The 13444-nt window shown below is 39.2% G+C and overlaps 1 protein-coding gene across 2 annotated transcripts; it reads right to left on the reverse strand.

The window, feature by feature from the left end:
* Positions 1-2071: 2071 nt before the first annotated feature.
* On the reverse strand, positions 2072-13444 carry LOC103723046 (F-box/FBD/LRR-repeat protein At1g13570-like). 2 transcript variants are annotated; one of them, XM_008813840.4, is made up of 4 exons: positions 12372-13428; positions 12134-12283; positions 11584-11904; positions 2072-2349 (listed from the first exon to the last, which is right to left on the reverse strand). In XM_008813840.4, exons 1-4 carry the CDS (start codon positions 13347-13349, stop codon positions 2272-2274), a joined length of 1527 nt encoding a protein of 508 aa, XP_008812062.2. In that variant the 5' UTR covers positions 13350-13428; the 3' UTR covers positions 2072-2271. The 2 variants fall into 2 exon arrangements, with proteins under 2 accessions (XP_008812062.2, XP_008812063.2); XM_008813841.4 differs by lacking the exon at positions 12134-12283 and having other exon boundaries at positions 12354-13444.

Here is a 13444-nt window from a genome sequence, read left to right on the forward strand (position 1 = left end):
TTCGGGATGATAACAACAACACACCGAGACAGAGATAGAAAGTTATACAACTCTTCTGAAAAAGGCAGGGTACTTACTTTGCAAGAGATTCTCTGGAAAGCCAAGCGGGAGGAAAAACTTAAGAATTGTGGAGGGCAGTTTGGTCATTCGGGGGGAGCGTCCGCCTCTCGATAGTGGGGCGCTGACGTGGCACACGGTGCCGAGATCTAGCAGCGCACGTTGGGAGGGCCGGTGCCGGACTCGGACCCCCCGGTCCCCACCACTCAGGGTCATTTTCGGAATTTAAGTAAAACTTTGGAGGGGTATGTTCGTTATTAGGAGGGATATTTATGTCGTTTTTGTGGGGCCTTTGAAACGGAAGTCGTCCGCATCTGAGCGGGTCGGCGACCGACAGACTTGTCCGTTTCGTTTGTGGTTTCGAAAAATTCCGCCGTGGATTTCAATCCTTCTCCTCGAAAAATTCCGCCGTAGTTTTAGCCAAAAAAGAAAAATTCCGCCGTTGGACGTTACAAAAAGAAAGGGACAGGTCTGGCTACTTCTTTGACCAAAATACCCCTTTCTATTTTTTTTTGAAAAAAATTATTAGGAGATGGAGATTGAAGTAAGGTGTGGGAATGGGATCCATCCTTTAGATTTGAAGAATTTGCATCAAGCCTGTATGATTAGATTTAGGGGTCCATCCATCAGATTCGGTGGGCCCATGCCGCACGCTCTATTAGGTGTTTGACGAGTCAAACAAATTTAAATTACTAACTATTACTTTCTTAATCAAATGTACTTGCATTTCATTAATGCCTTCTTACTCATTCAATGTTTCAACTAGAATCATCCTTCTGTATCAACATCCAGCAAAAGTGGAGTCTATTTCAAAATTTGTGTTTCAACTTCATATAACCTTGGTCCTATTCTATTAGACGTGGTCAGAAGGCACGTTGAAGTTTCCTGCATAGACAGAATTGTTAATTTTTATTGTGTTTACAGGGTAAAGAATAATGCTATTTTTTCATACAACTTGTTTTCATAGGACTTACCTTTTGTCTAGAATATAAGTTTCATACCACATGATATGCGAAGGTTGGTGTGATTCTCGGTAAAACTGTGGTGGGAAACATTAATCTCTTATGAGTTATGGCAAAGGAATACGGTTTTTATTTTATTTCATTTTTTCCCGCAGGACTGCACCCTCCATTTTTTTTCTTTCCAAATATAAACTTACTCTCTCAAAAGTCATAGAGATATAACACTCCGACCATCTCTCACGTGGCAAACACGTGCACGTGCAACGCGAGATGCCAGAAGATAGCATCAACATCAAGCTCACCTTCCCAAGGTCGTCGCCCCCCCCCCCCCCCCCCCAACCAGAAAAAGGAAATTTTATTCCCTTCGGTGGATGGGGATGTCGACTCGACGCCCACCCCTCAACCACTCCCTCTCTCATTCATACATGGAAAATCATATGAGAAACTCGTTCTGTATAACGAATAACACCACGAGGCACCATACCATAATCTTTTTCTCCTCATTCACCAGCTTCTCATGCCAATCCAATCTGGGATAAATCAGTGCAACACATTAGGTTTTGCCGTGGTTCTGAAAGGATTGGTCAAATCCTGTTCACTAAAATGCCCAGTGACTTGTTCTGGAAGTGTTGAAGACAACACCAGGTAGGTGCCCCGCATGAATTAGATGAAATTCGTGGATCGATGGGATCAGTCAAACAAGTTGGCCAACAGTATCCATACTGAAATCTTTATACATTTATGACTTCATATTGGTGGGCCAACATCACGATCTGCTGCCCCGAGCAATCTGAAGGGTTTTTGAGGTTGTTGGTCAGACGGTTTCCTTGTAATAGTGGAGTGAATCTTTAGTGGGACTCCCACAAATAACCATTCAACCATACTGGTGAATGGTGATTTTTCTTTTTCTTTTTTTTTTCCAAGACTTATGATATATAGGACTCCAAGGATCACAAGGGCTTGTGCAAGTAGCGTATGACCATTGTGAGGCAGAGCATATTCATAGCTGATGCATAGAATGAAGAACGATATAACAAAGTGAGAGATGGCAATTAGAAAATTATCATTAATTTTCTAATTAATGATAAATGAATGTTGCATCATTCTTGAAGTTCTAACTAAGGCATGAAATCTATTTTTTGATTAGCTTGTCCCTTTACTCTAAAATTATATCTAGAACTCTTGGCAAAAAAAAAAAAAATCAAGGTCCATCCTTTCTGAGCTCATCAACAAGGAAGAAATGATGTCTGATCTACTTCAGCATATTAGCGACATCAGATTGATGACTCAAAGAGACACTGCTCCACAGTTTAAAAATTGATCTGAAACCCTGAAGCAAAACCAAAACTATCTAGTTTTGTAAAACCTGATGATCAAGTTACTTCACTCCAAGTCTGATTTTCAGCTGAAATTTGAAACTAAAACCAAAACTAAGTTTTGGTCAGAATAGATCCAAAACAAATTTATATGGGCAATTCTGCTAACTTTTTGTCATTTATTCAGTGCCTGAAATTAAAGAACACATTTTTTCCAACATTAACCTTGAAATGTGAAAGTTCTGCAGATATCTTGAAGCAGTATGGCATTTTTTTCAGAATAAGCTATAGAAGTAAATTTTCTGAGGTAGGCTTGCCTATTCCAGAACTTAATACTGACAGAATTTAGATCATTATGTGTTAAATTATTATCAAGGAGTAAAATGATATATTACATTATAGAATCATGTGAAACATAAATATTACTAACTTTTAATAGGAAGTAAAATTTCACACATACATGCATGTATCTCATGCATGAAAATAATTCTTTCAGCTCAAAACCACCAAAATGATACAATACACTCTAGCACAATTTTTACTTTGTTTTGCTAACTTACATTTTCTTATTCTAATATTTTCTACTCTTTTAATATTTAAATTTTAATTCTTTTGGGCCAAAACTGCCAATATTGCTGAGCTTGAAACTCATTTGATCCATCAAGAACTGAAACCAAAACTGAGCTTTCAGACCTTGTTCTACACACGAATGCAAATCCACCTGAGATGGTTTTGATGACACCGCAAAGTAGACAAAAGCAAATTATGCAATTGCATAATCTGGAATTATCATTCTCTTTGCATCATAAGATCCCAAGAGTTGTGAGCATCCTTGATTTATGAGAATCCTGATCCTAATACTCAATTCCTGGAAAGTTTTAGTCTTTTGACTTTTCAAGGCACAAAATGCAGCAGTACTGTATCCTTTTAAAACCGTTGAGGGAAATCCTATCCAATGCTTGGTAGCAGGAACCATTTATATCAGGTGCCGCACCCAACCATTGAAATCTTTCTAAAATATCATTCCCTCACTTGTTCCTTAAGCACTTTGCATTCTATTAGTTTTATTTTTTTGAGAGACCTGTTTCCTTGTGCTTAAACCTGAATCTCCTCCCACTTCAGATGACTATATGATCCTATGTGCTAAGATTCGCCATCTCAGTACCAAACCCCGCACCGGTGCCATACTAGCATTATGTCGGTACACTACAATATGCAACCTGTGTGGCGTACCGGGTGTCAGTCTCGGTACGCCTCCCATACTATGTACCTCAGTATGCCTCCCATATTATATACCGATACTAAACTAGTATGGTATAGTACGCCTAGTACTGTCCAGTTCAGGCCAGTACGACCAACCATACTATGAGCTACATCAAGCAAGATGTGATCACACCCCATTGGTTTGGTAATCAGGTCTATGCTTGCCCACTATATGCAGATAATAATTTCCTTGCACCTAAAAGTAGTATGCCGAGTAGTTATAATTATGAAAACACGGTTGGTGATACTGCTTGATGACTGGTCAGTTTCAGGACAATGTATGCCCATAATGTCCGCTCAACATTTTTATAAACACCTGTAGATCCTTGGAATCAAAAGAAGGATAGCAGGACTAAAAAACACATGGTTTGAAGCTCAGTGTAAAACTCCAAAACTAAAATCAAAACATTCCATTTTCATCCAAAAACAGTATCAAACTTGATCAAATTTTATAGTTTTCAACTGAACGGAACTTCTCAAGCCAAATTTATCATAAATATAATCTATGCTAGTTTTTGCCATTTCTCTATTTCCTTGAAATATCAGTAAAAAAACTACTCCCCATTACTCTCAGATTTTGCATTTTTTGAGAAGATTAAAAGCATTACAACAATAGTCATTACAGGGACTAACAGAAAAACTAATGATTTGACATATGACTAACAAAATGTTAGATTTCATGAAACAGTGAAATGATATAATGAATCTTTAAACATGATTTTTAACATTTTGAAACAATGGAAATATCATATCCAAAGGTCCCAAACAATATATCTAATTCGTATAAATGATCCCAATTCAGCCTCATAATTTTTGATAATTTTAATTATTTTTCTAATGCCAGTTATCATCCTTATGTTTTTTTGACCATTTCAGCTGAGACAATCAAGACTATGTCACAGACCACTGAAATTGCTGAAAGTCTTGATACAGAAACCCTTCTAGTCAATTTTAAACCATGCCTGGGAACCATGAAACAAGGTTATCATTAAACCAAGGATCAGGACTAAACCATTCTGATAGCCAGGTCACAGGTGATTGGATGATGGTTGACTCAATGAGCTCATTTCTTTATGTGCTAACTGTTCATATTCAATGATTCAAAGTTTCCAATTTATGGACTGCCCCCCAAGTACCCCTTGCTGACCACTTAAACCCAAATAAAGAGGAAGACAAGGAGGAGCTTCCATCCTTCTCCCTTCAATCTGGCTAAGGTTGGTCACCTCACTTCGACCACCAACATTGATTTTTCCTAACGAGCCGCCAAAAGTGGGCCCTTTCCTCAACAACTGAGAAATCCAACCATTGGCAGATATTGACAACAAAGATGAAAAATCTCCCCAAAATGTAGCTCGCTAAAGATCAAACAACCACCAATCCTTGGGTTCAGCCTCTTCCGGGCAGCTTCAGCAATGGTTTAAAGTAAGGGAATGAGAGACAAGGAGATAGTTACAGCAGTTGGTCAGTGTGGATCTCTTCTGAATGTTTTGTTTGGGTACTTTGTGGCTGATAATTGGGGGAATGATGTGATCAATGAGTTTTTGTTGTAATTCTTCAGGGTGTGGGTGCTGCAAAGAATGGGTGAAGTCAAAGAGCCCCAACACAAGTGGTTCAAACAACTAAACTGCCTAAATCAGTGGTTTGAACTCGTGTAACCTATTCACATACAACAATGAGAATCCATGTTCGTTACTTGTCCAAATTGAAAATGTATTAAACACTTGGATAGTTATTGCATTCCTTGGTTGCAGCTCCCAAAAGTCGAAGGAGAGCTAGGTTCTTCCAACAATAAGTTTGAACAAAAGCAAGCTTTTTTGTTGTGGATGTTGATCAAGGATGTATATGTTAAAAAGATCATGAAATGTTTTTTCTTGATTGTTTAAGCCAACTGGGAATTTTGCATAAAACATATCCAAGAGACCTTCACAAGTAATATCTTCTGAAGTTTTCTTTTGTGCTATATTGAAATATATAATTTACTTCAAAATATTTTTTCCTTACATGTCCACATATCTTCTTTTTTTTACCTCTAGCTGTGTATGCCAGTCGGATACATTTCTAAACCTTATTCTTGTGATTGTATGCCCATGCAAAATTTGTTCGAACAGGTTTATTGGAATTCCAGGTGATAACCTCACTAAACCCATAGTAGTAGTTACATAACAGGTCAATCCATGCAAGTCAACCATATTTCAAGAAAATGTTTCAAATGATGATTACAATCATTAATTGACTTTTTACATCACTACAAACTTGCCATGCACCCTAGTTCATCTTCTGAGATCTAGGTACTTTAAGTGATGATTTGCATCAACTAATCACATGTAAATCATCTCTATTTCTTTTGTGCTATATTGAAATATATAATTTACTTAAAAGTATTTTTTCCTTGCATGTCCTCATATCTTTTTTTTTTTTTTTTACCTCTTGCTGAGTATGCCAGTTGGATACATTTCTAAACCTGGTTCTTGTGATTGTATGCCCATGCAACATTTGTTGGAACAGGTTTATTGGAATTCCAGGTTATGACCTCACCAAACCCACAGTAGTAGTTACGTAACAGGTCAAGCCATGCAAGTCAACCAGATTTCACGAAAATGTTTCAAATGATGAGTACAATCATTAAAAACTCGTACTGTTATCAGATTTCAAAAACTTGGCTTTTTAACATCACTACATACTTGGCATGCACCCTAGTTAGATTTAGGTACTTTAAGTGATGATTTACATCAACAAATCACATGCAGCTCATCTCTATTTCTGCACCCAAATATCATGATATAGATATAAAAGCGAGCACCTTGGCGCAATGGTAAGGTTCCTCCATTGTGACCTAAGTGTCATGCACTCGAAACAAGAAAATAGCCTCTCCACTTATAGAGGAAAGGTTGCATACATCTGATGGTCCCCACACCCTGCAGTAGCGGGAGCCTGTGCAGTGGGATGCCCTTTTTTAATTCACAGGCCATGGCCCTTGATATATATGCAATACCCTGTGGAGGGAGTACTAATGTTCCTCTCTCTCTCCCCCCCAAAAAGTGTTTTCTATTAGTTGTTACAGAAGCTCCAAAATGTTCCCAGGTGCTTAGCTTTAGATCTATATATTTTATATTCGTAAAAAATTATTTTCCGTTAAATGTTTCTGAGCTTCAATTGCATATTTCAATTTTAGGGCTCAATTTTTTTTTCTTGAGTTGATTAAATATATTATATTTTCTTATGATGTCCAAACTCAATTTCGTGGTACCTTTTTCTCACAAGAGGAATCTTACTATTTTTTAGAAAATCTTCTATCGTCTTTTGTTAGGAAAACATGTTAGTATGGTTTGAAATTTAATTATTTAAGGGCTATAAGCATGGCATAAATAGTATAAAATGAGCCTTGCAAAGTCGCACTTCTCCTTCTTACTGGTATATCCTTTTTCGTTAAAACAAAAGAAAAAATGGTGTGGTTTAAGTCTCAATTTACATTATGGGTTCATCCCTTTGGTAATGGATTCAAACCAATTTTCTGATTTTCAGCTGATAACAAGAAAATATATGTTTTTTTGATATGAAACAAGAATCAGATCATGATAGCTGTAGGTTTGATCCTTCAAGGTCAGATTTATACTGGTAAGTATCAGAGCTAGGCATTCACTATTGATGCTTTTATGAGAATCAACATGCAGGGTCTGTAAAAGGCAATAGCATGTTCCACGTGCTATCCTATATTTTCTCTTCTACATTTCACAAATTGACAAGCATCACATTATAAAACAATACATAGCACATCCTATTGAGGCTAGACCAGTAAAGCATATCCTCAACATGGCAACAATCTTGTCGCATCCAATGAACCTGCTAGGCCTACAACATATAGCCCTCATACTCTGAGATCACTAAGAGATAAATTAATAATGCACAAAAAGCTAAAAAAAAACCATCACTCTCACATGCCCCAGCTTCCTATTTACACAAGAGGGTGGATGGTGCTTCAGCTAGACCTTTTCATGGAGGAGTCTGATAGAAGTTTTAAGGGAAATTATTTATGAGATTACAGAAAGATATCTTTATCTTTCTCTTCCCATCCTTATCATCGAGCTCAAATAATCTCAAGTTCATGAGACCCAATTCAAACGTCACAGACTATCCCATTCATCCATCTTCATGTTCCCACATGACAGACTCCTTCCTTTCTTGGTTTCCCAAGTTTATTGCTATCCAACTTCTTTTGGACGCAAAATGCGAGATGGGAGGTCTTTTGAGCCATGGACTCAACACTTTATGACACAAGCACCAGGACCATGGCAATTGGGGGCCAAGTCCCATAAGCAATGGAGTTCTCACCTAAGCTTACCATAGGTCAACTAACTAAAAGCTCTAAACAACCTTTAGAAATAATTAGTTGCTTGAGTGATGCAAGTTCTGAAGGTTGTGGCAAGATCTTTTTATTCCTAGAGTTAAACTAAGGTGATAAAATCCAACCTGATTCAATAGAAGCTGACTTCCTTGAGAATAAAGCATGCTCAAAGCATAAAAGAAGCAAGAGAAAAGATGGTTGATTGAAGATCCCTGAGCAAGTACAAAATTCACTTTCTTCATATACAAACATGAGATGAGACCCACCAACCCTAGCTGCCGCCAACATGTTATTAGAAGTTCAGCTTTCTCATTTTGAGAGCCAAAGAAACTGGCTGAATATGTAAAGATTACAGTCTTCGTTCCTTCCGCACGCCAAGCTTGAGCCACAGCATTGTTGACATCAAGACTCCAGCAGTGAATTCATCTTAAAAGAAAAACTAATCAAACATCTATACAAACATGGAAGCTAATTGCACCCCCAAGACAACAACCGAGCCAGCTGGTAGGAATGATTACTGGAGAAAAAAATCACCAAGAGATAGATTCTACTGCTCAGTGTGGATGAATGAGTGGCTAGGAAGCATGCCTTGTAGAAGGTCAAATCTTACTCAGTCCAATCAGATGGGGACAGACTGCAGTCTAAACTGCATTTTTGGAGTTTGCAGATCATCCCATTTCAAGGTATTCAGGGGAATTAGGGTTCAATTAGGTTCAGAAAGAGACAACAACAGAAGGCTGTTGTGAACTGATAGAGGAAACAGAGGAGTGATGCTATAGGCCAAACAGAGAGCTAACAATGCTGCTGTCAGAATCAGCCTGATCTAAACTGCTGACAGGGCAGACTAGTCTATGAATCAGACCTAGAGACAGCCCACTGGCTGCAATTGTGGCCTCCTGCTCCTAGCAACATGGTGCTAGGCTGAGTCATAAGAAAAAAGGGGAGGATCTAGGGTTTTGAGATCTGCAAAGGAAAAGAAAATAAGAAAGAAGAAGAGTAAGGAGAGAGGAAAGAGAATGGAAAGAAGAGAAGGTGAAGAAAACAAAGATAGGTAGACTCCCTGACTCACTTCAAATGGCCTCAAACCAGCTCATAAAAGGAAAACAGAGATGAGAGAAGTGGTTACCTATTCATTAACTCATGCTGAAACCTTAAAAGAGCAAGGGGGCAGTAGTATACAAAATTTTGAATGAAATGTTTTTTTTTTTTAAATCTACGCAAAACAATGGTGATACTTAATGATTAAGCAATTTACCTAGAGATAAGAATAAAATGAAAAAAATAAAAGAAATGACAAGGACTAATACTGGCATAGTTAACTAATCAAGCTAAGACCAGTTGACTCAATTACAACATTCAACAATTATGGAAACTCTTGGTCCGCTAGCTCAAACTCCGGTGCTGATGATACTGTCAAGTCTTGAGCTCACATGATCCAAAAGAATCATTTAATTTTAAACCAGTAGTTAGGTCAGTTCAGATTTAAGACTCAGAACCTGCATTTGTTCTTGGTCTGTTTGGGTCTAGCATCAGGATGCGTCCACACCCCTTTTATTTTTTATTTTTAATTATTTAGGATTTTTTTGTTGGTTCAAATAAATTTTTTTACAATCTTTTCAGCCTTTCAAATATGCTTTTTGAGCCTCCTAAACTGGTTATTTAGTAGCACATGCAAGCAAATAGTGCATTTTTTCCGAAACTATCTATGTATCGCTTTTAATAATTAATTTTGAAGACATTGGCATGATTTTCCCTTATGTTATTAACTTCTGGCCAAATAAATGGCTAAATAATGGAGGATGGACTACCTTACCGAAATGCAGGAAGATTCCAGTGTAGAGGAGGCTGGATCTTGGCACCTCCACTCCCTTCTTCCTCTCAATTCTCTCTTTGCTACTTTGTTTCCTTCCTCTCTATCTTTCTTTCCTCTCTCGTCCCCAAATCAAAGCAAACAAATAAAGCTATCAGGGCTCTCTTTTCTATGAGTAGGACTCAACTATCCTAGTTGATACTGGCGACTCGGCTCAAACATGATTATCCTAACCAATACCAATCGGGATGGTCAAGATGTGCCTGTCCATGAGAGAACTGGTGTCCGAAGTGCATCCCCAGTACTGTTCTCTCATCCGAGTAATATGATACCAACAGGTTGCATCGGGACCCAAATCCTTGCTTCAAGTAGTTATGGATAGCATTTCTAAGAAAGACAAACCACTTCTAAATCTCGATCATTCAACATAACTTCCATAGGCCATAACTTCCACATATGACATCTACATTAGGTATTTAAGGCGTTGAAATGATAGGTTTAATAAGTGCTAAAATAGTTTGATAAGCAAAGCCTAGTCATGTGGAAATAATTGTAGTAATGTTTGACCAGGAAGTATCTCGTAATCCAAGAAAAAAAACCAAGGATGTGTCAGCAGGCAAAGTTGGAAAACAACATTAGCTTCCAAGCCAATCCCAGCTCACACTATATAATATTTTAGTTTTTGATTAAAATAATTAATATTGATTTTATGTAAGTCACCTTTTAACTACAAGAACAATACAAGGAACCTCACTAGAGCAAAAGAAGGCCTTGTGACTGTAGTAGGTACTTGTACAAAGGTTTTTTTGAAAAAAAATGTAAAGATGTAAAAAACCGGCTTATATTTTTCCACAATTCTTTTTGTCATAATAGTTTTATTCTAAGTGCACTAAAGGATCCCTCTCTCTAATTAGATCATCTTGGCAGTCCCCATCACCTTTTACATCAAAACCTACTCATGTTACTCAATGTTGATTTGGTTTTTTCATACTCAATCTCCTAAATTCAACAAGCAAATTTGATTGGCAGACTAGTAGTCATCTCCATGGTGACTATCCCGTTAGGTTCCCTTACCAAGTAGATCTTCCTTCCGTTCAAAAGTTCCTTATATGCAAAGCACAAAAATATGTAATTATGAAATCTATCCACATAGAAAACATATCCATCAACTAAAAAAAAGTTGGAAGTAACATGTCACCAACAAAGAGGGTTCCAACTGGTTGAGCTGGTAAAATTTCTTATGTTGAAACAATTGACCTAGCTTCGACCCCACCCTCAATCTGATATTCGACAGAGCTTCCGCCCATCTTAGTTCTCAAACAAAAACATGTCAAAAACAAATTACCCCACGATATTGATAACAAGTCAAACAAGTATTTATCTTTGCTTTTTTTGGAAATTGTCTCCATATAACAAGAAATCTTAGATGTAAGATTTGCCAACTTGTAAATCCTCATTCTGTGCTTCTAGTATTGTGCAAGATCCTATGCCTAAGCAATGCTTGGACAAGATGCTGTCATGCTTGAAAGATTGTGAAATTCTAATCCATCATCATATTGTAAAAACTGTTTGTACAACTAACAATCGACCATAAAGAGAAAAACATATTTCTATCATTTACATCAAGATAAACATTAAGAAATTGTGTGAAAAGAAAGTCGGCATTCATTGGTTGAATTTCGAGGGAACAATATTAGCCTTTCATAATTTCCAATATAATATTGATTTTGAGACAAACAAGATAAAATTGAGGTAATTGATGCTTCAGTCTCACATTATTGTATATGAACAAAAGGATAATCAAAAGACGATTAGTTGAGCATTTGAGTAAACCTCTCCAGAGAGCTGTTGATGGACCAATGTCCGGATCTTTTTGGTCCAGTTGTCAGCAATATTTCCTTCATACAACCCTTCAACATCCATCAGTTTGCCATCAGAAATATATTGTCTTGGGCGTGGATCAATCATCATCAACTTGAGATTAACAGCAATGTTAAGAATGTACTTTGCAATGTCGAGTTGGAAATTGCTGCCTGTGAAACCACTCAATTCAACATTCTCAAGGTGGTGATGTGGACCCTCATGAAGCACCTTCACCTTCTTATATCGACGCACATCCCGGTTATGAGACATGTAGTTTGAATGAAAAGCCATCTGCAAGTAACAAAAGCATTTTATAGATATGGTGAAATTAAACAAACCTCCTACAGGATATTGCCATTAGAATTTAACGATAAACAACGATGACGACGACATTAAACTCTGCATCATTGGGTTTCTTTTCGGGAATACCATAGACAAACTTATTAGTTGCAGAACAAAATAATTGATTGCATCGAAACCTGGCACTCATTAAATGTTACTGAATGAGGGATTTCCTTACATGCAGTTCAAGTTTTTGCAAGAGAGGCGATGCCTTGAGAAGCCAAGCTATCCAAAGAAGGTCTCCAGGTGATGGAATGTTGATGATCAACTGGCTGAGACTAGCAAATATGGGTGGGTTTACTGGAAAACTGGGTTCGATGCCCGCAATCTAAAATAATAATCATAATAAATAAACAATTGAGTCAGATTGATCGCAGAAACATCAGAAGTAGTCACACCTTCCAATAGAAACCCACCTCCCTCGGTGAGGAAACGCACATAGTCAGAGTCTTGATTTGTGGGGCATCGATCGGGAGCCTATTCAAGGCATAGTCCACCAGGCGCACAGAATCCTTGAACAAGAACAACCGTTCAAGCCTGGGGACCTTCTCGAAGGAGAACCAGACCTGCCGGCCCCTGTACTCGAACGTAGAGAGATTCGCACCGCTGAGCTCGACGCTTTTCAAGCTTTGCCATTCCTCCAGAAAGAAATATTTCAGTGAATCACTGCTCACCACCAGATCGACGAAATCTCCGCACTTCGCCAGTACAAGACGCTCGAGAACCGGGCAAGAAGCCAGCAGGTCCTTCACATGCCTCTCGGTAATGTTCACTCGCCGGAGCTCCAAAACTTGGAGACTGGCAAAACCCTCGAACTCCTCGAGTGGGGGGTTCCAGATGGAGAATTCCAGGAAAAGGCGCTTCAAACAGTTGGCTCCGGAAGGCGAAGATAGCAGGAGACGGAAGGGAAAGTTGTAGGGCCGGGCAAAGTCCAAGCGGATGATGGGTCGACCCTTGTTGAAATTGAGATCGAGGATCTCGACTTCGCGGCCGATAGCATGTTCGAGCCAGGAGTCGAGAAGCTGGGACTGCCCGCGGCCTAGCGGAAAGTGGAGGCGGAAAGTACCGAGCTTGTGGGCTTGGTGGTGGGCGAGGAGGGCGCCGGCGGCGGAGAGGAAGCGGCACGAGAGATGGAGGATGAGGCGGTCGCGTTCGCCCCTGAACAGGTTGTAGAGCTCGGAGTCGGGGATGCAGAGATCGGGAGGGAAGAGGTTGGGGGCGTCGAGGAAGAGGTCGGAGGTCTGGCACCAGACGTGGCGCCACCGCCTGGACAGGACGCTGGTGCGGACGGCCTCCCGGACGGTGAGGAGGGAGAGGATGGAGCTGAGGATGGCGTCTGGGAGGCTGCTAAGGCGGTCCGCCCCGCCTGGATCGGGCATCGTCCGCCCCGCCATGGGGATCCGATGAAAACCAAGAAACAGGTCAATTCATTTTCTCCAAAAGGGGGATGGGGTCCGAGACGGAGAGAGGAAAGAACTTGAAGGAGGAT

Source organism: Phoenix dactylifera, chromosome 16 (genome assembly GCF_009389715.1).
Source record: "Phoenix dactylifera cultivar Barhee BC4 chromosome 16, palm_55x_up_171113_PBpolish2nd_filt_p, whole genome shotgun sequence".
Classification (NCBI taxonomy): Eukaryota; Viridiplantae; Streptophyta; class Magnoliopsida; order Arecales; family Arecaceae; genus Phoenix; species Phoenix dactylifera.

Excerpts from the sequence above, each read along its gene's own strand:
- LOC103723046 (XM_008813840.4), bottom strand. The coding sequence starts at position 13,349 with ATGGCGGGGCGGACGATGCCCGATCCAGGCGGGGCGGACCGCCTTAGC. Across the intron at positions 12,284-12,371 it reads GCGTTTCCTCACCGAGGGAG|ATTGCGGGCATCGAACCCAG; the intron begins GTGGGTTTCTAT and ends TTATTATTTTAG. Across the intron at positions 2,350-11,583 it reads ATCAACAGCTCTCTGGAGAG|GGTTTCAGATCAATTTTTAA; the intron begins GTTTACTCAAAT and ends GTTTTGCTTCAG.